This window comes from Hylobates moloch, unplaced genomic scaffold (genome assembly GCF_009828535.3).
Source record: "Hylobates moloch isolate HMO894 unplaced genomic scaffold, HMol_V3 SCAFFOLD_18, whole genome shotgun sequence".
NCBI classification, from domain to species: Eukaryota; Metazoa; Chordata; class Mammalia; order Primates; family Hylobatidae; genus Hylobates; species Hylobates moloch.
Genome location: NW_026652293.1, coordinates 4,096,285 through 4,120,128, shown reverse-complemented (window position 1 = coordinate 4,120,128; position 23,844 = coordinate 4,096,285). Strand labels below are relative to the sequence as shown.

Here is a 23,844-nt window from a genome sequence, read left to right as displayed (position 1 = left end):
ATCTTCCATGAAAGACAGAATCCATCAGTGTGGTAAACTTCATTGTCTAATTTTAAGAAGTTGCCACAGCCACCCCAACCTTCATCAGCCATCATCCTGATGGGTTCACAATCATCAACATCAAGGCAAGACCCTTTGCCAGCAAAAAGATAGGACTTGCTGAAGGCTTAGACAATCATTAATAATTTTTTTTAGCAATAAATTATTTTTAAATTAAGATCGTACATTTTTAAAGACACAATGATATTGCACACTTAATAGACTACAGTCTAGTGTAAACATAACTTTTGTATGCACTGGGAAACCAGAAAGTGTATGTGACTTGTTTTATTGCGATATACACTTTATTGCAGTGGTTGGGAGTCAAACCCATTGATATCTCTGAGGTATGCTTGTACCTGGATGTATTTCGATGGGGCTGCCATGTAACTACATATTTTCCTTCTGTAAAGATGTGTAAACATGTACATATGTTGTAATGATCCTCTTGTGTATTTTTTTAAAATTCCAGTTTCCAATTACGCTCACACTTACGTGTATATTCATACAGAAACACACATGCACACAATCACAGCACATGTGTGTGCCCACACACATCTATTTTCTCTTACACCCCTTATGCCAATTGTAGAGGATTGTGCCAGTTTACATTTTACTCCTACATGGGTTTGCCTGAGGGAAAAGATGGTAACTTTGACTAAGCTTGTTATTTTCTATCTGTTTCTCCTTTCCATGTTGCTGAGATGATTATTTCAAAAGCAATGCTAGTATTATCTCCAAGTATAGTTTTTATGCAGTTCTATTTAAATTACCTTAAAGGATTGGAAAACAATTTCATAACTTTCATTTTTTTCATAAAAATGAGGAAAAATCAATATTTACTTTCCAAAATACATTAAACATAATGTTCTATTTTTTTTTTTCTGACAATTAACTAGTGACCTTGAGCAACTTTAACTTTTGGGGTCTCCATTTATCTATAAAATTATGAACTAGACAAATGTAGTTCTGAGTTCTAGTGTCTTCTGTTCTGTCATTCTAATGTGGTGTCCCAGTCTTCCTTTTCTTGAATTAAATTTGATGTGTGGAAAATTGTATTTATACAGGAGTTCATTTTGGAGGTGATTATTTATTTTAGTGGAAGATTAATCTCTTTCCAAAGATACTGGCTAAGTGACTGAGTAAACATTCCCTTTTGTGCATTACACTGTTAAAAGCAGTACACCACTTTTTGGATAACCGTCACATCTAAGTCAAGGTATGTCTGCAGTGTCTTTCTTGCCTCCTGCTTACAAATTTAACGTTTCTTTTGGAAACTTTTCAGATTTACTTTTCAAGACAAAATAAGACATAAAATTTGTACAAAGTTCAACATAACTCTAACTGAAAAAGTATTTAAGCCTTTGACTTCCAAACATATACATTAAAAAATTAACATTTAACCTAGAGAATGCATGTTTTTTTCCTTACACTCCTCCCAGTCTTAGGAAGGATTGGGGATAAAAGGAACACTAGGCTGGGCGTGGTGGCTCATGCCTGTAATCCCAGCACTTTGGGAGGCCGAGGAAGGTGGATCATGAGGTCAAGAGATCAAGACCATCCTGGGCAACATAGTGAAACCCTGTCTCTACTAAAAATATAAAAATTAACTGGGCGTGGTGGTGTGTGCCTGTAATCCCAGCTACTCGGGAGACTGAGGCAGGAGAATTGCTTGAACCCGGGAGGCAGAGGTTGCAGTGAGCTGAGATTGCGCCACTGCACTCCAGCCTGGCGACAGAGTGAGACTCCGTCTCAAAAAAAAATACAAAAAAATCTCACTCAATTTCAGTTTCTAATAATGTAATAAATTTATATGACTTTTTTGTATTCTTTTTTATTTTTAAAAGCAGGGTTTTCTTGAATTTTATTGTCTGGAATGTATCCTTAGTAATCCTGTTCATTTTCATAAGAATAGTGATTGCTTTTGAGTTCCACATGTACATCAGTGAAGTCTTATTTGTTGGTTAGAATTTGGGGGACAAATATCAAGAAAGGTCATGCATAGTCTTATTTGCTTGTTTGACTTTTGTGGGTACTTGGACAAATTTGGCAGCTAATTGTAAATTTGAAATATAGTGATTATTCGAGTAACTTAAAAAATTTAAGAGGTTCTTTTGTATAATATAGATAAATTAAATGCTTTTAAAAGTAGGAACTGGCTTTCATTATCATTCTGCAGTTCTGATAAACGTCTTAGAATGTAGTGGTTTTTATTGTTACTGTACATACTAAGCCTTGTAAAAATAATGCTGTTACAGTTAAGATTAGGTGTATGTGGTAAAACCTAATCAATTTATATTAAATACGGGGGAGAGTTTAGTTCTAATTACAGGCTTTAAAAAGTACAGCCTTTTTACATGAATTAACTATGTAACTCAAATTAAGTTACGTGTGTAACTTCTAGAGAATAAGCCTTAATATGTACGGAGAATATTTCTAAGTAACCTGTGAAAACATCATAGGCCTCAATATATTAATACATTATAGTTATGTTATTTTTATTACATGACCCTTCTAATGTTCTCAAAAATAGCTTTTTGTTGTAATTTGGTAAATATCCAGTCATTGGACTAGCATCTCCTCAACTGGAAAGAACTGTAGTACGTAGGTATATTTCATTCTAGCCTTTCAGCAAGTGATCTGTGGGTAATACTCCAATTAACACTCTGTTTTTTACACTGGGGTTTTGCTGAATAATTCATTTATAAACATAGCTTTAAGTTAGGTGTTTCTTCTTGCAAAGCCTATCTTCCTGATAATCAGTGATTATTCTGTATTTTTAATAAGAAAGAAGCAATGCCATTGTTACAACCAAGTCAGAATGAAGATCTAACCTACTTTGGTGATAGAAATACTATTTTCTAGTTTTTTTAGCTTGCTTCTCAGATGACCTACTTTTTTTAGTGGATATCATGGTTTTTACTTCTCATGTTATTTCTGTAGAATATTTCTGTTTCTTATAACCAAGCTGTTTATAATAAACTTCTATGCTAAACTGAAATGATTATTTAATATTTTCATTATGGAAAGTTTAAAAGTAATTCACAACATAATTATAGGGTCATACATATATGGAACACTACAAAATTTTATTCAGCTTACATTAAAGTAATGACATGCTTCTGAGTGAAAGAAATATATCTATATAGTAGTAACTAATAGATAAAATTACTCTTATAATAAATTAGAATATTCAAAGTATGTATTTATGGAGTACAATGTGATCTTTCGATATATGTATACATTGTGAAATGATTAAATCAAGCTAATTAACATATCAGTCACTTCACCTTTTTTGTGGTGAGAACATTTAAGGTCTAGTCTTTTAGCAATTTTGAAATATACAACACATTATTAATAACTGTAGTCACCATGCTGTGCAGTAGATCCCTAAAACTCCTCTTCTATCTGAAACTTTGTACCCTTTGCAGTATCTCCCCTTTTCCTATCCTGCCCCTCTCCATTCCCTTCTTCTCTCCCACCTTTGGTAACCACCGTTCTACTCTACATCTGTGAATTTGACTTTTGTAGCTTCCACATACAAGTGAGATCGTGCAGTATCTGTCCTTCTGTGTCTGCTTTCTTTGACTTAGCATAATGTCCTCCGGGTTCATCCATGTTGTTGCACATGACAGAATTTCCTTCTTTTTTTAGACTGCATAGTATTCCACTGCATATATTTACCACATTTTCTTTATCCATTTCCATCATTTGCCATTGTCTTTTAAAGTTAAACATGCACTTGCCCGATAAACCCAGCTGTTCTCCTCGGAATACATTTAGAAGAAAGGCACGCACAGCACACATGTGGGAAACAGAGACATATGTTATATAAAAAGGTTCGTAGCAAAATTAGTCACAGCAAACCCAAATCAATCCAAATGTTTACGAACAATAGAATTGAAATTTATGCATATGTATGCATGAATATATGTATATATATGTATATTTATACACAATGGAATTCTATATGGAAATGAAAAGGAATGAGCCACAACTACAAGTAATAAAATAGTTTGATCTTACCAACCTAATATTGAAAGAAGTAGGACTCAAAAATGCCCACTTAACAATTCCATTTGTATAAATTTTTTAAGCAGACAAAACCAAGCTGTAATGATAGCACTCAGGAGATTAGGTACTTCTGGGGCACAAAGTACTGCCTAGGAAGATGAGTAAAGGGACTCCTGGAATGCCAGCAAAGTTCTGGTTCTTGCCTTGGTTTTTAGCAACTCGGGTGCATACTTTGTGACAATTACATGAAAGTTTTATATATTTGCGCACTTTTCTGTATTTTTGGTTTTTGGCCCAATAAGTAGAGATTTTTTTAAAAAAGAAACATTACAAAAGACTCTTTCCAAAAAAGAATAATCAAAATAATTTTTAAAGTTAAGTTTGTTTTTATCATCATACTATTAAATTTGTTTTACAAATTTGTAATAGTGGGTTGTTGGAGAATATATAATATGAACATATATGATAAAATATAAATAGTAACTTTACAGGATTGACCTTTCAATAACTTACCTGTGTATGTTAAGGCTCAGATACAAAAGTGGGTCCTCTCTTACAGTCTTTCCTTCTAGATGATGTGAAGAGATGCTTGGGAAATGTTAATGTGATTTCTGCTGTTGAGAAGCTTGCCATTCAAAATCACATACTTGAATGAAGTGTCTCATTCCGAGACTTCCTAAGACCTAATTTCTGAGTTGTTCCAGACAATTCTGATATTAGGCTATCATTCATTTAGTTAAGTATAAAGAGAAGAGTTAGGGAAACTTTTTCTGAGGTCACTTTTAGGTGCTAATTTAAAATGATTCTTTGTAACAGTCAAATTCATGCTACTTTCTATGTTTTTAACTTCCCATAAACTTTTTTTAATAGGTGGTGAGAGAACCTGTGGAGTACATGAACTTATCTGTATTAGAAAAGGTAAGTAATTGCTCTGCATGGCTACTTAAATACTAAATGAGTACTTTCAAAGTGTATAATAGATTTTAGTAGGATGGCGGATAATTTGTATTTATAAAGTGTAAATTTTAGTAAATATTAACATTTGTCTTATAGACTTAAGCATTAGTAAAGTGCATATTACTTATTATGTGATTATTGAGAGTTGTTGCTTTATATTTAGTTTTGATGAGCTGATAAAGCCTGGTTTCTAGCATATTGGTTGTTAGACATGGTGAAGAGGCAAAGAATGGAGGGTTTGATTTTTGTTCCCTTTCAGAATCTGGAATCTGAGTGCATGCTGATCTCCCATTGACTTCTGTTCTATTACTGTACCCCATCAGAGAGATGTGAGGAGTTGGTTGAAATTCAAATCGGGAACATATCCAAAGACCACAACATCCTTTGACACCAACAACTGTGTATGCTTCTTTAGAAGGAGCCACCTGACAACTGGGTGGTTCAACAAAGTGGCCCCAGGAAAGGTAATTCAGTTACTAGGTGGGAGGCAAGGAATCAGGTATTCTCTAGATTTGGAAGAATCAGGAGAACCTTGGGAGTCCCCACAACTCCTTATAAGTAATCACAAATCTATGAAATGATAGGAAGAAAAGATATTCCTGGGGAGGTCAGGGGAAGAAATCCTCATAAATTTACTACTCTTGTCTCTTTTTAAACTTGGGGCACTTTCTTTTCTTGCATCTCCCTTCAGACTCACTTGGCCCTCCTGAGTCTAGCCAACTAACAGCACTCCTCCCATCCCTAATATTTCACTTTAAGGAAGTTTGGAGCAGTGTCATTATTTGTGATACCTGGGTATGAGAGGCGTGGCAGGAAAATGCCAGCATATTTTCAGTAAGTCTTTAACAGCTCTGAAAAGCCTTAGCTTCTTTAGACTTGAAAAAAATTTTAATCCTTTTTAGGTTAATTTATGTGACTATTGTTGACATGGTCATACTAGTTTATCTGTGAGTCATTGCATACAATTGCTGTTCATTTAAAATCTTCCTTTATTAAAGTATAGTTTTTCCATATACCTTTCCTCTAGTATCACAAAGGAGGAAATTGAAGTCAGTTTCGTGAAATCTCAAATTTAGGATTGTGATTCTCATGCTATAACTATTGTTGATTTGTGCTTCTTACCTAAAATGGAGATAGGGGATAGACAAATTTATGCATTGTTCTATTTCTCTATATAAACGTTTGTAGTTTTCTGCTATATATATAAATCCAGAATTATTTAAAATGTTTAAAATAATTTTATAGTTATTATCCAGTCCCACTAAAACTTTTTAAAACTTTTAATTTGATGGGATAGCCAAAGACACAGTAAAGATTAGTTGGAATCAAAAGCTATTAAAGGTGTGGTCAGGTGAAAAGAGAATCAAGACAAGAATAGAGACAGCTAGAAGTAAGAAAACGAAAATGTTTAGAGGGTCTTTTGTGGCTACAAAGGGAACAGAAAGCTACATTGGAGAAAATTAGATAAGGATAGAGGATGATGTGAATATATCTTTTTTTATCATGGCTTTTTTATTGTTGTTGTTCTTTATTGCTGTCTCTATTCCTTCCAGGTAGTTCTCAAAGTATGCATTGCCCAGATTTCGCTATATTAGTCTAGCTTTTTCGCTCTCTTCCATTTATCTTTAGAATTTTAATTCTGCATTTAAAAATTTATTCACACCATAGGCATGACATGGAAAAGTATCTGAATCTCTGTTTATCCTCTCAGCATTCAGTACAGTGAATATTTCATAAGTATTTGAATATTTTTGGAATTAATGCTCTGGGCTAAAGCTTGTTGCATTTTATACTAGACTACCATAGAGTAGATCATATGAAAGTTATGTAGAGTAATCATAATTAGTATCAATGATTATTCTAATGAAATGACATCTCTGACATCACAACCTCCTTTTTTCTTTCTCTCTTTTTTTTAAAGACAGATTCTCACTCTGTCTTCCAGGCTGGAATGCAGTGGTACGATCTTGGCCCACTGCAACCTCTGCCTCCTGGGTTCAAGCTATTCTCATGCCTCAGCCTCCCAAGTAGCTGGGATTACAGGCACACGCCACCATGCCTGGCTAATTTTTCCAATTTTAGTAGAGATAGGGTTTCACCATGTTGGCCAGGCTGGTCTCGAACTTGTGGCTCAAGTGATCTGTCCACCTCGGCCTCCCCATATTCTGGGATTACCAGCATGAGCCACCACACTCGGCTAGACATCACAACTTCTTTTTACCTCTTTGGCTGTTTCTGTCTCTTTTGCTAGCCTCTCTCCCCTGTCAGACCTCTGATTATGTCATGTACCAGGGGTTTGGTCCTGGGCTTACTTCATTTTTCTATCTTTTACTCTGTTTGATTTTGTCTAGTTCTGTTGTTTTAAATGCCACACAAATTTATAAATCCAGTTCTTGGCTCTCTGAGCTCCCTCATCTTTTATCAAATGAGTTACTTGATATTTCTATCTGGATGTCTGTTAGAATAACAACTTGACACATTTAAAATGCAAGTCTTGATTTTCTTACCTGAGCCTATACCTTCCTCAATTTTCTCCATCTCAGCTAATAAATAGCCCTATCTACCCAGTTACGCAACTCCTAACTTAAGAATCATCCTGTATTTCCCTCGTTATTATTGTTCACATTTAATTTATTAGTAAGTTCAATCAGTTCTACCTGCAAAGTATATTTTTTAATTTATCCTCTGTTTTTCATCCTGCTGCTGTCATTGTAGTCTAGTTCTCTGTTTTTTGCCTAGATCACTGTCATAGTTTTCTAACTGGTTTCCCTACTTGCATTTTTATCTCCTTTCACTAAGTACTAGTGATTTTCAAAAATGTAAATCAGGCCAACCACTTTGCTTGTTGAAATTTTTCTATGGATTCTCATTATACCTCAAATAAAAGTATCTTACCCTGATCTACAAAGACATTATAGTATCAACTCGGAGTCCAAAATGTCATCTGAATATCATCAGTTCAAAAGTCTCATTATTTAAATCACTTACATTATGTATGGGTGAGACTCTGGGTGTAATCCATTGTGGTTCAAAATTCTTTTCTATCTGTGGACCTGTGAAAATAGAAACCAAGTTACCCTCCCATGCATTTCTTCAGATCTCATTTCACTAAGTTGTATTTCAATTTTGGTTAAGTCAGTTTTCAGAACTTACATTTTTATGATCAATATTGTTTGCAGTAAAGCCATATTATATCATAATTATATTTCCTTTTTTATATAGTTTTCATCTTAAAATATCCCTTCTTTCAAATTGTAAGCACCCATCTCAACTCCTCATTAACCATGGTCCAGAATCCACTCTGATTTCTCTATCATTCTTATTTTTCTTCTGCTACCACCCTTCCCCCTATATTGAAGTATACGTCTTCTGTATCGTGTATCCCTAGAAAAGATTTTTCTGCTTCCCTAGGAAATAATTAGTCAACATATTGTATTACTCAAGGTACCGTTAGCTGCTGCACCGAACAAACCCCAAACAAATAATGACTCAAACAGGATAGAGGTTTATTTCTCTCTTTTGTGAAGTTTAAATCAGGTATTTCTAGTTGCCATAGAGCACTCCTTCAGCAGTGATTTAGGGATCCAGGCTCCTAGCTTGTGGCTCTGGCATCTTCAGCACATGGCTTTGGAGGTTACTATGTTCATCTTCATTAAGCAGGGAGTGTGGGGAAAAAAGGGGGGAAAGGAAGATTGTGTGTAGGAGATTTTTATGGGATAGGCCTGGAAGCAAAGTACATTCCTTAAGATTACCATGTCAATAATTCAGTCACAGGGCTACATCTATAGTAACTTCAAAACAGGCTAGGCAGTGTTAGTGAGTCAGTGAGCCCAAGAAGTACAGCAACCTATATTCTGCCATTTATCAATTAATCTACCCTAATATAAAGTGCTCACCTTGCCGTAGTCTTACATGCTCTATATATGCTAATGGTGACCATCTGGATAAATTTCTTCTAGAGGTAGGTATATAACTTAAAGATGTGACTTCAGTGAGAAAATTTAAGGCTAGCTGGAAGGGGAGATTGATATGGAAAGATGTAATAGGGTTGTTTTGTTTTGTTGTATTTTGTTTTGGAGGGGAAAGGGTTGTGAATCCTCTGATTTTGTGATTGTCTTTTGTCTCTTAGGACCCTACCCCCCCTTTTTTTTTCATTTCCCCTTCACCACCCAATTGCTGAAGTGCCTTTTCCCTTCTGCCTTTTTTTCTCCTGCAGAAGCTATGTACAAAGACTGCCTAACTACCCTGTTAAGTTATGCTTGAAACTAACTTATGCTGACTGAGTTATGCTGAAAGTAACTCACACGTACTTTCAGAGTTCCTTCCCTGTAGGCTGTGCTGTCATCTACTCAGTTTTGTTATTGCCGTTGTTAGTATTTTCAGATTTAACATGGACTTTCCTTTCTAACTTTAGCCCCCTTCTCTCTTCTATCTCTCTGTTAGTTTTTCTCTTCCTTTGTTTACACCAAAGCCTTTCCGTTTTGTTTGGGTGGGGTGGGAGCATGAGAGATTGCACCTTATGATTTGGTAAGTTTTCTGTTTTTACTCGTGTTTGAGATATTAGCATTCTCTGTATTCAGATTATTCTGAGGATATAGTTTTTATGTAGCTTTACCTTTTTTTTTTTTTTTTTGAGACAGTCTCACTCTTGTCACCCAGGCTGGAGTGCAATGGCGCGATCTCGGCTCGCTGCAATCTCCACCTGCTGGGTTCAGGCGATTCTCCTGCCTCAGCCTCCCAAGTAGCTGGGATTACAGGCATGCACCACCATGCCCGGCTAATTTTTGTATTTTTAGTAGAGACTGGGTTTCACCATGTTGGCCAGGCTTGTCTTGAACGCCCCACTTTAGGTGGTCTACCCACCTCAGCCTCCCAAAGTGCTGGGATTACAGGCATGAACCACCCTGCCCAGCCTGTAGATTTTTTCCTTCTTGTTTTGTAGATTTACCTTTTCCTTCTTGTTGTGTCCAGTTTTGGGGAGGTAAAACTGGGAGACACGGAGTTAGGCAGATTGCATTTTTTTCAGATACTCGGAAATGTCTATGGTATGTTCATGAACAAAAATTTTAATGTTAATTTAGTCTAACTTCTTAATATTTTTTCTTTTCATTCTTTTCTCTTTCTCCCCCTCCTTCTTTCTTTCTCACTGTCTTTCTAGTGCTTTTTGAGATGTTTTGGGGAAATCCTTCCTTACCCCTAAGATCATAGCAATTCTGTTACTTCACGAGGCTTAGTCTTGCTTTTTATATTTATGTTATTAATCCATCTGAAATTGATTTTTTATATGGTTAAGAACCTAATTTCATTCTTTTAATGGTTAAATAGTAGTTCCAGCACAATTTACTAAATATTCCAAACATTTCCCACTGATAGGCAGTGCCACCTCTGCTACCTCTGTCGAGTTTTTATCAAGGTGGTCTATTTCTGTTCCATTAATCAATTTACCTATTCCCTAACAGTGTGTCACTATCTTAATTATTAAAGTGTTGTGATTCTTGTTATCTATTAGGACAAATTCTTCTTATTTTTCTTCTTCAGTAATGTAGTAACTACTTCTGGGCCTTTGATTTTCCATATAAAGTTTAGAATCAGCTTGTCAAGTTCCTTAAAAAGCCTTTTTGGAATTTTAATAGGAATTACATTGCATCTCTAGATCTATGTGGAGACGATATCTTTAAAATACTGAGATTTCTTATTCTTGAACATGGTGTATCTTTGCATTTGTTTAATGCCTTTCAATAAGGTTTTGAAAATTCCTCTATAATGATCTTGCATTTTTTTTAGATTTATGTTTAGATACCTTATATTTTTTGTTGCTATACTAAATGAAATTTGTTAAGAGAAATGCAATGAACTTTTCTAAATTAGTGTTATATGTAGCTATGTTGCTAAACTATTTAACTATTTCCATAGATATTTTGGGTTTTCTTAGTAGACAGTTATATCATCTTCAAGTAATAACAGTTTTTTAATCTTTTCTAGTTATACTTTTTATTTCTTTGGCAGCTTCTTCGGGAAAATAAACAAAATAGAACTAAAAGGATACTCTATAATCCTCTTCCAACTGCTTGACTAAGCATGATCTTATAAATGGACAATAACAAGTGTTGGTGAGGATGTGGAGGAATTGGAACTCCCACCTATTGCTGGGAATGTAAAATGGTACAGCAACTTTAGAAAACAATTACACAGTTCCTAAAAAAAAAAAACAGAGTTACCATATAATGCAGCAATTATACTCCTAGGCCTATACCCAAGAAAATTGAAAACGTGTGTTTATACAAAAATTTGTAGATGAATATTCACAGCAAGATTATTCTTTTTTTAAATTTTTTTTGTAATTTTTTTTTTTGAGACAGAGTCTCACTCTGTCACCCAGGCTGGAGTGCAGTGGTGTGATCTCAGCTCACTGCAACCTCCGCCTTCTGGGTTCAAGGGATTCTCATGCCTCAGCCTCCTGAGTAGCTGGGACTACAGGTGTGTGCCACCACACCCAGCAAATTTTTTGTATTTTTAGTAGAGACAGGGTTTCACCACATTGGCCAGGCTGGTCTCAAACTCCCGAGCTCAGGCAATCCGCCTGCCTTGGCCTCCTGAAGTGTTAGGATTATAGGCGTGAGCCACCACACCCGGCCTGGCAACGTTATTCTTAATAGCCAAAAGGGAAACAACCTAAATATCCATCAACTGATGAATGAATTAAATAAAATGTGGCATATTGACACAATGGAATATTATTCATCCACCGGAAGAAATGAATTATTGATACAAGCTACAACATTGATGAACCTTGCAAACAGAGAAAGAAACCAGACATAAAAATTGTTTCACTCGCAAACAGTGAAAGAAACCAGACACAAAAGGCCACATATCATATATATAAGATTTCATTCATATGGAATGTGTAGAATAGACAAATCTATAGAGACAGAACATAGATTAGTAGTTGCCAGGGCTAGGGGAGGGGAGAATAGGGAGTTACTACTAATAGGTATGGGTTTTTCTGGGGAGTGATGAAAATATTCTGAAATTAGATAGTGGTTGCACAACTCTATGAATATATTACAGAACACTGAATTATGCACTTTGGTGAATGTTGTGGCATATGCGTTTTATCTCAATAAAAAAAGCGTCTGCTTACATAGTGTGTTTTGTTCTTAACCAGCTCCTCTTTTTATGCAAAAGTTTCCATTACCTGAAATTCTATTCCTTTGATATTTATTACTTTAGATTTTTTATGTCTTTATGAACCTAAATTAAAATAATGATATGCCTGAGACAGGTGAATATGTGTACTAATATATGTTAATATGTCCAAGTCGTATAACCTGGAGGGTGTTTTGTAGTTTTATGGCACAGGACTCTCTATTGTCCTGGCCTGTTGGTATTTGTATATACTAAATCTATCTTTATGGCATTCCTTTATTGGGTATTCACAAATCAACATGTAATATCCCAGTATGAATGATGATCTGTTTTTGGAAATTGTAGAAAAAAGTCTCTGTAGTGGTTAGAGAATAGGAGATGATCGGTGGTTAACTTTGTTTTTTCAATTTAGGAAAAATAAATATATGCCTTTTTTTAAACATTGAAAATAAAAATGACTTTACTGAATCCATTGGGAAGATGTATAGAATGTTTAAATTTATTACCTTCAATGTTTTTCCTTGACTAGAAGGAAATCACTTAAACCACTAAAATATAAATATCTGAGCATACTTGAGAAATAGTAGCAAAAAACAGCTTTCCAATCTTTTCTCCCATTTGAATCAAAGATTGTCTTGACGCTAGGTTGGCCACCTGTGGTTTTTTGAATGCTGCTCATCACTAGTCTAGGTGACTTTTACAATTTCTTTCAAATATGATCCGAAATAATAACTTAAACCTCATCAATTAACATCTTAAAGTGAGTAGTTGTAACTCATCTGAGAGCAAAGGCTTGTATGATTGTTGAGATAGGATGTGCATGGTAGTGGTAGGTTTACAAATTATGGGGCTACAATAGATATCCTGTATCTGTTCATTTCTGATAGTTTCTTATCCTAATACACAACTGTATTAGAATAATACACTTACAAGAGAGTACAAGGTGTGAGAGATGAAAATTTGGAGACAATAGGTAGATTACAGTTACTAGAGCTAGGGGAGAGGCTGAACTTGGTGCTGCTTTTCCAAACTTATGGCAATTAAGGGAATGTTTCTGCATGTGCTGTTCTTTTCCTTTGAGTTGGCTGATGTCACTTTATGGACAAACGGAAATCCAGTTAGGTGTTTATATTTTACTGTCTACACCCTCGGATTCTCCCTTTTTGCTGGGTAGACAGATTTGTTCTTTCTTTCTCTTCCCCCTCAAGTGCATCGTGGGCTCTTCCCTCTTTTGGTGGTGTTTTAGTTATTTCTTTTGGGAACATAGTAGAAAAGTGTCTGAAATGTAGGTGATAATTTTTCGTGTAGAATTTGTGAAGGTGTAGAACTATACTCTGACTTTTGGGGGCTGGGATAGGTACAGATTTCTTGCTTAGTGACCAAACTTGACTTTCAAGCCTTTTATAGTTCTAATTGTCCAGAGTAGAAGAACAATAAAGTAACTTTTCTTTTTTTCTAGTATTTATTAGAGCTAGTATTTAGTAGAAAGAGTACATGATTATGAAATAAGGAGATATGGATTAAATTTCCCAATTTGCTTCATCCAGGCTGGGTAACTAAAGTCATTAAGTTCTTTTGAGTCTCAGTTTCCCCCTCTGTAAAATGTTGACATTATTAAGGCTATCTGTGCTAATCTCACAAGACTTCTCTGAGGATCAAATGAAATAAAGTGTATGAAACCCTTTGTAGTCAGTAAATTGGTATGTACATATTATTATTATCTTACTGAAGAAGGTAGGGACAGTCTTGGAACTTGTAGACTCTTATTAGAGATGAATCAGATGTATTTTTTTTTGTATGAATTCTGGAAGGCATGACCTGATTGTTACTATTGTTTATTCTTTCAGTGGTTTGACACTCAGGACTTTGAACGTATGAGACCTACCTACTGAGTTACTAATGTTAGCCTTCTAAAATGTTTCTATGATTCATTTAAATAATGGCATATGTCTGTAGGAAACAGTTTGCTGATTTCTGAACAAGGAAGTGGCTCCTAGTATGAAAAATTCTGACCATGAATCTTTGGGTGTTGGCATATAAGCAGACCTCCATCTTCAATTTCTATGCAAATCCAGTAAAATAATTTTTCTCCTATTGTTAGATCAACATGCAAATTCTAAAATGAGAAATTCTAAAAATTATAATTGTCTTACTTTTCTTTCTTGTGACTAAACAGTATGTAATGAATAAAGTGCTCTTTTTCTCTGTATAATTTAGTTTTAATTATTTAAAAAAATATTGTCATAATATGATTCTCTTCTTTATGCCATTTTCATTTTTTCTGGTTCTTAGGGTAGGTATCTTTTTTTTTTTGATATAGCTCAGTGACTTCTAGACACTACTGTTAAGGGATATTCTTGAATTGAGGAGACCAATAGATTTTTGTAACTGCCCTGTTGGGGTACACTGTAAGCTTTTTTTTTTTCTTTAACCTGGCTCAAGAAATTTCAATTAGGTTGTGAATTTATAGAGCCTCAGTAGTAGCAGAGAATAGGGCTTTAGCTACTATAATTAACATGACAGTTTCATTTACAATTTAGTAGAAGGTGGAGATCATGGAGCTATATTTTCTTTGATTCATTCTCAGCTTCTTTGAACTTCTTAATGAGAGGTTTATGTGCACCCAGAGGGAGGGAGCCTACCTCATTGACTCATGCTTGTTATTTTTAGTTTTATATTCCAAATTCAGGCTGTCATAAATTAACATATACACTAAGAGTAAAGCAGACCCCCAGTCTTTGAAGGGGAATGAAGTTCAAGAGATAAGGGGAAAGATTATATTATGGAGGTCATAGGAGTACAAGAATCTAGAGTAATCCAAATAAAAATGGAGAGCAAATGGTTGGTGAAGACTATGAGAGCCCATCCTGTACCTCCCTAAGTTCTGCTTTTCTCTGAAATACCCATCTAAAAGTGTCATTTTCTTCTTCCCTTATTTCTTCCTCTAATGGCTGTATGAGTTGGAGTTTTACGAGTGTAAAACTAAGGTGTTTACAGAGTGATGTCTGTGGACCAACTTCAGAAATTTAAAGCCTATTTCAGTTTTTCCTAACCCGTCTGCATTGTTCAGTTGAGTTATGGACTCTTTAATAAATCACATTGAAACAGAACAGAAGTTCATTTATTGCTACTGGAACAGAAAGACTAGAATGTTGTTTATCTGCCTGGCCCTTGGTTCAGGGGAGGTAGTCTAGGCATTCTTTTACCCAGAATAGACATTGTAGTTGAGATGCCCAGGGTGTGTGTGAAAAAGAAAATCTTTTTTTATTCTTGAGAGAAGAGGAATAGAGATGGACTGCTGAGATGCTCCTGACAGAATTGGTGTCATACATACCATCCACGATAGTTTCTTTGGTAAGGGTCCCGGTATTATACAAAATGTCCCATTGCCAATTTAGTTTAGATTTCTCTCTCCTAAGGTCTTTTCCATTGGAAGGAGGGTAGGGAATAGGGAAATTTTCTTGTTTTATCTACCTATTTCATCCTACGACTTAGGCAGAGGAATGGGATATATACTAAGTAATTTTGGCTTATGTATTTATTTTACCTAAATGAAATATATATGTAAAAATATGTATGGCTGGGATCTTTTGATCAATAAAATTAATTTTCTGGTTATTTATTCTGGCCTGTCATCTTTTTCATGAGGAGGAAAAATATCTACAGAGGACAGTTTTCATACATCAACTGAAATATGACTCATCTTTTCTACATTTCAACCCCAGAAGTTAGATAAACACAAACCTTTAAGAAATACATCTACAAAATGAGAGTGATGGATCTGATGAAATGACAGATTTGGTGATGATTTCCTCAAAGAATTGGTTGTTCACATCAGTGCATCTCTAATTACTGTAAAATATGGGCTTCTTTAAACATGTAAATGTTTACATCCACTTGTAATTTATTTCAGTCAGAGGTGTGAGGGAAGGATCCAGCTTTATATTAATCTCTAACTGATCAGCCAGCTATACAATACCAATTATTGGATAATTCATTTTCCCTGACAATTTGCAATACTACTGTTTTCATATGCTAAGTTGTTATACACGCTTGGGTCAGTGATATGGTTTGGCTCTGTGTCCCCACTTGAATCTCATCTTGAATTGTAATCCCCATTATCCCCACATGTCAAGAGAGGGACCAGGTGGGAGGTGATTGGATCATGGGGGCAGGTTCTCCCATGCTGTTCTTGTGTTAGTGAGTGAGTTCTCACGAGAGCTGATGGTTTTATAAGAGTTCAACAGTTCCCCCTCTCTCCCACCTGCTGCTGTGTAAGATGTGCCTGCTTCCCCTTCTGCAATGATTATAAGTTTCCTGAGGCCTTCCCAGCCGTGTGGAACTGTGAGTCAATTAAACTTCCTTTCTTTATAAATTATCCAGTCTTGGGCAGTTCTTTATAGCAGTGTGAAAATGGACTAATACAGTCAGTTTCTGTAGTTAAGATTTTTTTCTTTCTATTCATCTGTATGTGTTTTCTGGAACCACTATTACACTGCTTTTATTATTGAGGCTTTTGTTACCTAGTAGAAAAGGGTTGCTTGCATTAGTGTTCATTTTAAACATTTTCTGGTTATTCCCTTATGTTTATTTTTTGATGAACTTTGGAATAAAGTATCCTCTCCTACAATTTATATTCCAAAAGAATCCTTTTTCCCAGAAAGAATCCTAATGCAATTGAGTTTCCCTGTGCTCTCTCCCTGTCTTGAGGGGTCACACAGAGCACACTTCCCTCAGCAATGAAAATGCAGCAACATGTATACCATCTTCCTGCCTAGGAAAGTCCATTAGAGACTCAGCCCAGGGTTTTCACTGAGGGCTTGCCATGTAAGCACCCTCTGCCTAGCTTGCAAAAAAAATGCAGATTTCCAAAAGGAATATACGAGTTCAGCATAAACCATAGTATTTATACAAACAGTCTAGGCACAATAAACTACTTTTATCAATTAATGTTGACCGGGACCACCCTGAGGGTCAAGTTCCCAGATGCCAGCCAAGGGCCAACCTTATAAGCAGGCTTTTCTAAGGATAGCAGTCTCAGGTCTGCCATGTTCACTTTTTTTCTGTACAGAAGGTCAATGCCAAAGAAGGGCATGTTTTGACAAAGTCTATTTTAAAATAAAATTTTAGACTCAAGAGGTACATGTTCATGTTTGTTACATGGATATATTAATACCGTGTGATGCTGAAATCTGGGCTTCTGTTGGATCCATCACCCAAAGAGTAAACAGAATACTCAATAGTTATTCAACCCTTGTCCCTGTCCCTCTCTCTTCTCTTTTAGAGTCCCCTTGTCTATTGTTTCCATCTTTATGTCTGTGTGTACTCAGTGAGAACAAGTGATATTTGATTTTCTGTTTCTCTGTTAATTCACTTAGGATGATGGCCTCCAGTTATATCTATATTGCTGCAAAGGACATGATTTCATCTCTTTTGTGGCTGCATAGTATTCCATGACATATATGTCCCACGTTTTCTTTATCCAGTCAATCGTTGATGGGCACCTAGTTGATTCCATGTCTTTGCTGTTGTGAATAGCACTGGGATAAACATATAAGTGCGTGTATCTTTTTGGTAGAACAGTTTGTTTTCCTTTGGGCATATACCCAGTAATGAGATGGCTGGGTTGAATGGTAGTTCTATTTTTAGTTCTTTGAGAAATCTCCAGACTGCTTTCCACAGGGACTGAACTAATTCACAGTCCCATCAACAGTTCGTAAGCATTCCCTAAGGAAGACATTTTAAGTTAGTTTTTATATATGATGTGAGATACATATCAAAGTTCACCTGGTATGGATATCTAATTGTTTCAGCCTCATTTTTTGAAAGAACTATCCTTTCTCTGAAATGCCTTTGTTCTTTTGTATCAAATCAATAGATTATATATTTATCGGTTTATTTTTGAACTTTTTTCTTTTCTTTTTTTTTAAGATAGGGTCTTTCTCTGTGGCCAGGCTGGAGTACAGTGGCGCCATCTTGGCTCACTGCAACCTCTGCCTCCTGGGTTCAAATGATTCTTCTGCCTCAGCCTCCCGAGTAGCTGGGACTACAGGTGCGTGCCCACCACACTCAGCTAATTTTGTTATTTTTAGTAGAGACGGGGTTTCACCTTCTTGGCCAGGGTGGTCTCGATCGCTTGATCTCATGATCTGCCTGCCTTGGCCTCCCAAAGTGCTGAGATTACAGGCGTGAGCCACCATGCCCATCCTATTTTTGAACTTTATCCTGTTCCATTGATCTATTTGTTTGCCTTGTTGCCAGTACCAAAGTGTCTTGATTACTATAGCTTTATAACGATTCTTGAAGTGCAAGTCTATACATTTTATTTGTTTTCAGATTCATTCGCTCTTCCAGATCCTTTGCATGTCTGTGTGAATTTTAGCTTCAGTTTATCAATTTCTACAAAATAGCATGGTGGAATTTTGGACAGGACTGTGTTAGAAAAAAACACCTGTAGATAAGCTGGAGAAAATTGACATTTATTTTAATATTATTGAGTCTACAAATCCATGAACCTAGTGTATATTTCTATTTAGCTCTTCTTTAATTTTCTTTAGATATATTTTGTAATTTTCAGTGTATAAGTCTTAAACATTTTATCAGATATATCCCTGAGCATTTCATATTTTTTAAGGTTGTAAATAGAAATTTTAAATTTACATTTTTAGTGGTTCATTGATACTATATAGGAATATAGTATGTTTTATACATTATTTTGTATGCTGCAACCTTGCTAAATGCACTCGTTAGTTCTAGTAGCTTATTTTATAGATTCTAAAGAAATATTTATGTAGATGACCGTGTCTATGAATAATGACAGTTTTACTTCTTCCTTTGCAATCTGGATGCCTTTTCTTTCTTTTTCCTGCCTTATTTCACTGACTAGAACTTCTGGTACAATGTTAAATAGAAGTAGTGAGAATAAGTATCTTTGCCTTGTTGGTGATCTCAAGGGAAAGCATTTAGGATGATCTCAAGGGAAGAGCATTCAGTCTTTTGCCAGTAAGTATGATGTTAGATGTTTTTGCCTGGGTAAGGAACTTCCTTTTTGTTCCTAGTTTTCTGAAAGTTTAGAAGGAATGATTGTTGGAATTTTTCCAAGGAAATGCTTTTTCTGTATCTACTGATATCACATGATTTTAAAACTTTTTTTAGTTTGTTTACATGATGAATCACATGTTAAACCAACCTTACATTTATGAGATAAATTCCACTTGTTCATGGTGGATTATCTTTTTACTATATTGTCGGATTGAATTTGCTAAAAATTTGTTAAGACTTTTCGTGTGTCAGTAGGTATGCTGGTTTATTTTCTTTTCTTTTCATGCCTCTTTCTAGTTTTAGTATCAGGATGATACTGGCCTGAGAGAATGAATTGGGAAGTATTAGAGTTTATATATAGTTGGTATTATTTCTTTCTTAAATGTTTGGTACAGTTCACTAGAGAAGCCACCTAGGCCTTGGTGGCATAAACCTTTATGGGAAGGTTTTTAACTGCAGACTTAATTTTTTAAAAAATATATAGGCCTCTTTAGGTTATCTATTTATTCTTGAGTGAGCTTTTATTATTTCTGACTTTCAGGGAATTTGTTCATTTCATCTAAGTTGTTGGATTTATTTGTCTGAAGTTGTTAATCTTTTTTATCCTATTAATATCTGTAGACTCTAATAAAGATAATCTATTTCATTTCTGATAGTGATAATTTCTGTCATCTCTATTTTTTCACTGATCATTATAGGTAAAAGTTTATTGGTTTTCTTGGTGTTAAAGAGTCAGGTTTTTGTTTCATTGATTTTGCCTATTGTGTGTCTGCTTTCTAGTTAATTGATTTCTGTTCTGATCTTTATTATTTCCTCTCTTCTGCTAACTTAGGGTTTTATTAGCTCTTCTTTTTCTGGTTTAAGATGTTTTTCAACTCTATCAAGTAGCACATATCATGTAATGCTCACTCTAGAATTCTGAAATTAAATTCATAGATAACATTACCTGCTCCTACACTAAATTTTTTAAAAAATCAGTATATTGAACTAACTATAATATAACTGAGGAATAAAAGGAAAGGAATTTATAATGCAATGATAGCTATTTCAGTATGTAAACAATCAGGTGAGGCTGTACTGTGGCAAGAAACAGTAACACACTCAGGTGCTTACATCTATGCATAAGTTCACTGGGACTATGACAGAATGTAGCCTGATCTTAGGTCATTGATTGAGACCCTGTTTTCTAAAATAGACATTGAGTGCTATACATAGTCCTATACTGACATACCGCTATTGACCAGAGTTCATAGTTTTACATTAGGGGTCACTCTTGGTGTTCTGCAGTATAAGGGTTTTAACAAGTGTATAATAACGTGTATCCATCATTATAGTATCATATGGAGTAGTTTCATCATCCTAAAAATCCTCTATGCTCTGCATATTCATCCCTTTCCCACCGCTACCCAACCCTTGGCAGCCACTGAATTTTGTACTGTCTCCATAGTTTTTTTTTTCTTTTCCAGAATGTCATATAGTTGGAAACATACAGTATGTAGGCTTTTCAGATTGGGTTCTTTTACTTAGTAATATGGATTTAAGATTCCTTCATGTCTTTTCATGGTTTAGTAGCTCATTTCCTTTCAAAAAAAAATAATAATTTAAACATTTATTGTAGATTCAGGGGGTACATGTGCAGGTTTGTTAAATGGGTAATTTGTGTGATGGTGAGGTTTAGGGTACCGTTGATGCCACTACCCAGGTAGTGAACATAGTATCCAATAGGTAGCTTTTCAACCATTGCCTCCCTTTCTTCCTCCCAACTCTTATAGTCCCCAGTGTCTTTTGTTCTCGTCTTTATGTCCCTATGTACCCAGTGTTTAGCTCCCACTTATAAGTGAGAATATGTGGTATTGGTTTTCTGTTTCTGTGTTAGTTCACTTAGGATAATGGCCTCTAGCTGCATCCATGTTGCTGTGGAGGACATGATTTCGTTATTTTTTATGGCTGTGTAGTATTCCATGGCGTTTATGGACACATTTTCTTTCTTCAGTCCACTGTTGATGGGCACCTAGGTTGATTCCATGTCTTTGCTATTGTGAATAATGCTGTGGTGAACATATGTGTGCATATGCCTTTTTTGGGAGAATGATTTATTTTCTTTTGGAGATACCTGGTAATGGGATTGCTGCATCGAATGGTAGCTCTGTTTCAAGTTATCTGAGAAATCTCAGAGTTGCTTTCCATGGTGGCTAAACTAATTTACATTACCATCAACAGTGTATAAGTGTTCCTCTTTTTCTGCAGCCTTACCAGCATTTGCTAATTTTTTACTTTTTAATAATAGCCATTCTGACTAGTGTGAAACGGTATCTCATTGTGGGTTTTTTCTTTCTTTCTGTTTTTTTTGAAATGGAGTCTTGCTCTGTTGCCCAGGCTGGAGTGCAGTGGCATGATCTCGGCTCACTGCAATCTCTGCCTCCTGGGTTCAAGTGATTCTCCTTCCTCAGCCTCCCAAGTAGCTGGGACTACAGGCGCGTGCCACCACACTGGGCTAATTTTTTGTATTTTTAGTGTAGATGGGGTTTCACCGTGTTAACCAGGATGGTCTCGATCTCCTGATCCACCCGTCTTGGCCTCCCAAAGTACTGGGATTACAGGCCTGTGCCACGACGCCCAGCTAGTTTTTGTATTTTTAGTAGAGACAGGGTTTCACCATGTTGGCCAGGCTGGTCTCAAACTCCTGACATCAGGCGATCCACCCACCTTGGCCTCCGAAAGCGCTGGGATTACAGGTGTGAGCCACTGCACCCGGGGCAGTATGGCCATTTTAATGATACTTACTCTCCAGTCCATGAGCATGGAATGTTTTTCCGTTTGTATCATCTATGATTTCTTTCAGCAGTGTTTGGTAGTTCTCCTTGAGGAGATCATTCACCTCCTTGATTAGAGGTATTCCTAGATATTTCTTTTTTTGTGTGGCTATTACGAAAGAGATTGTTCTTGGCCTGGCTCTCAGCTTAAACATTGTAAGTTTATAGAAATGCTACTGATTTTTGTACTTTGATTTTGTATGTTGAAACTTTACTGAAGTCATTTATCAGTTCCGGGAGTGTTTTCATGGAGTCTTTAGGGTTTTCTCGGTTTAGCATCATATATCATCATTAAAAAGTGACAATCTGACTTCCTTTTGTCCTATAGGGATACCTTTCTTTTCTTTCTCTTGCCTGATTGCTCTAGGTAGGACTTCCAGTATTATGGTAAGTAAGAGTGGTGAGAGTAGACATCCTTGTCTTGTTCCAGTTCTCAAGGGGAATTGCTCCAGCTTTTGTCCATTCAGTATAATATTGGCTATGGGTTTGTCATAGATGGGTCTTATTATTTTGAGGTATGTTCCTTTTGCTGCCTAGTTTGTTGAGGGTTTTTTTGTTTTGTTTTGTTTTGTTTGTTTTTTTTTGTTTTTTTTTTTGAGACGGAGTCTTTCTCTGTCTCCCAGGCTGGAGTGCAGTGGCGCGATCTCGGCTCACTGCAGGCTCCGCCCCCTGGGGTTCACGCCATTCTCCTGCCTCAGCCTCCCGAGTAGCTGGGACTACAGGCGCCTGCCAACACGCCTGGCTAATTTTTTGTATTTTTAGTAGAGACGGGGTTTCACCGTGTTAGCCAGGATGGTCTTGATCTCCCGACCTTGTGATCCGCCCGCCTCGGCCTCCCAAAGTGCTGGGGTTACAGGCTTGAGCCACCGCGCCCGGCCTGTTGAGGGTTTTTATCACAAAGGGATGTTGGATTTTATCAAAAGCTTCTTCCGTGTTGATTGAGATGATCATGTGATTTTTGTTCTTGACTCAGTTTATGCAGTGAATCACATTTATTGATTTATGTATGTTGGACCAACCTTGCATCCCAGGAATGAAGGCTACTTGATCATGGCAGATTAACTTTTTGGTATGTTGCTGAATTTGATTTGCTAATATTTTGTTGAGAATTTTTGTGTCTATGTTCATCAGGGATATTGGCCTGAAGTTTTCTTTTTTTGTTGTATTTTTGCCAAGTTTTGGTATGAGGGTGATGCTGGCTTCATAGAATAAGTTAGGGAAGAGTCCCTCCTCCTTGTTTTTCTGGAATACGTTCAGTACGATTGGCACCAGTTCTTCTTTATGCGTCTGTTAGAATTTGGCTGTGAATGCATCTGGTGCAGGGCTTTTTTTGGTTGTAGGGTTTTTATTATTGATTCAATTTTGGAACTTGATATTGGTCTGTTCAAGGTTTCAGTTTCTTCTTGAGACAATCTTGGGAGGTTGTATGTTTCCAGGGATTTATCCATTTCCTCTACATTTTCTAGTTTTATGTGCATAGAGATAGATATTCATAGTAGTCTCTGAGAATCTTTTATATTTCTATATAATTGGTTAGAATGTCTGGATCATCTCACTTTTTTTCTTTTTTAATCTAGTGGCCTATCAATGTTGTTTATCATTTCAAAGAACCAACTTTTGGTTTCATTGATTCTTGGTATGGATTTGGGGTCTCAGTTTCATTCAGTTCTACTCTGATTTTTAGTTATTTCTTTTTTTCTGCTGCCTTTCAGGTGAGTTTGTTCTTGTTTTTCTAGTTCTTCTAGGTGTGATGTTAGATCATGAAGATTTTTCTATTTTAGGTAGGTGTATAGCACTATGAACTTTCCTTTTAATACTGCTTTTGCTGCATCCC

The 23,844-nt window shown here is 36.0% G+C and overlaps 1 protein-coding gene across 3 annotated transcripts in view; it reads left to right on the top strand.

Annotated features, from left to right (window-relative positions):
• The window catches only part of SYT14 (synaptotagmin 14), a 232,133-nt gene that overhangs the window by 9,529 nt on the left and 198,760 nt on the right, over positions 1-23,844 (top strand). For all 3 annotated transcript variants that reach the window (XM_032137741.2, XM_032137739.2, XM_032137740.2), the window contains exon 2: positions 4,924-4,971. In XM_032137741.2, coding sequence (XP_031993632.1) covers positions 4,924-4,971 — 48 coding nt within the window. The remainder of the gene's footprint in view (positions 1-4,923; positions 4,972-23,844) is intronic.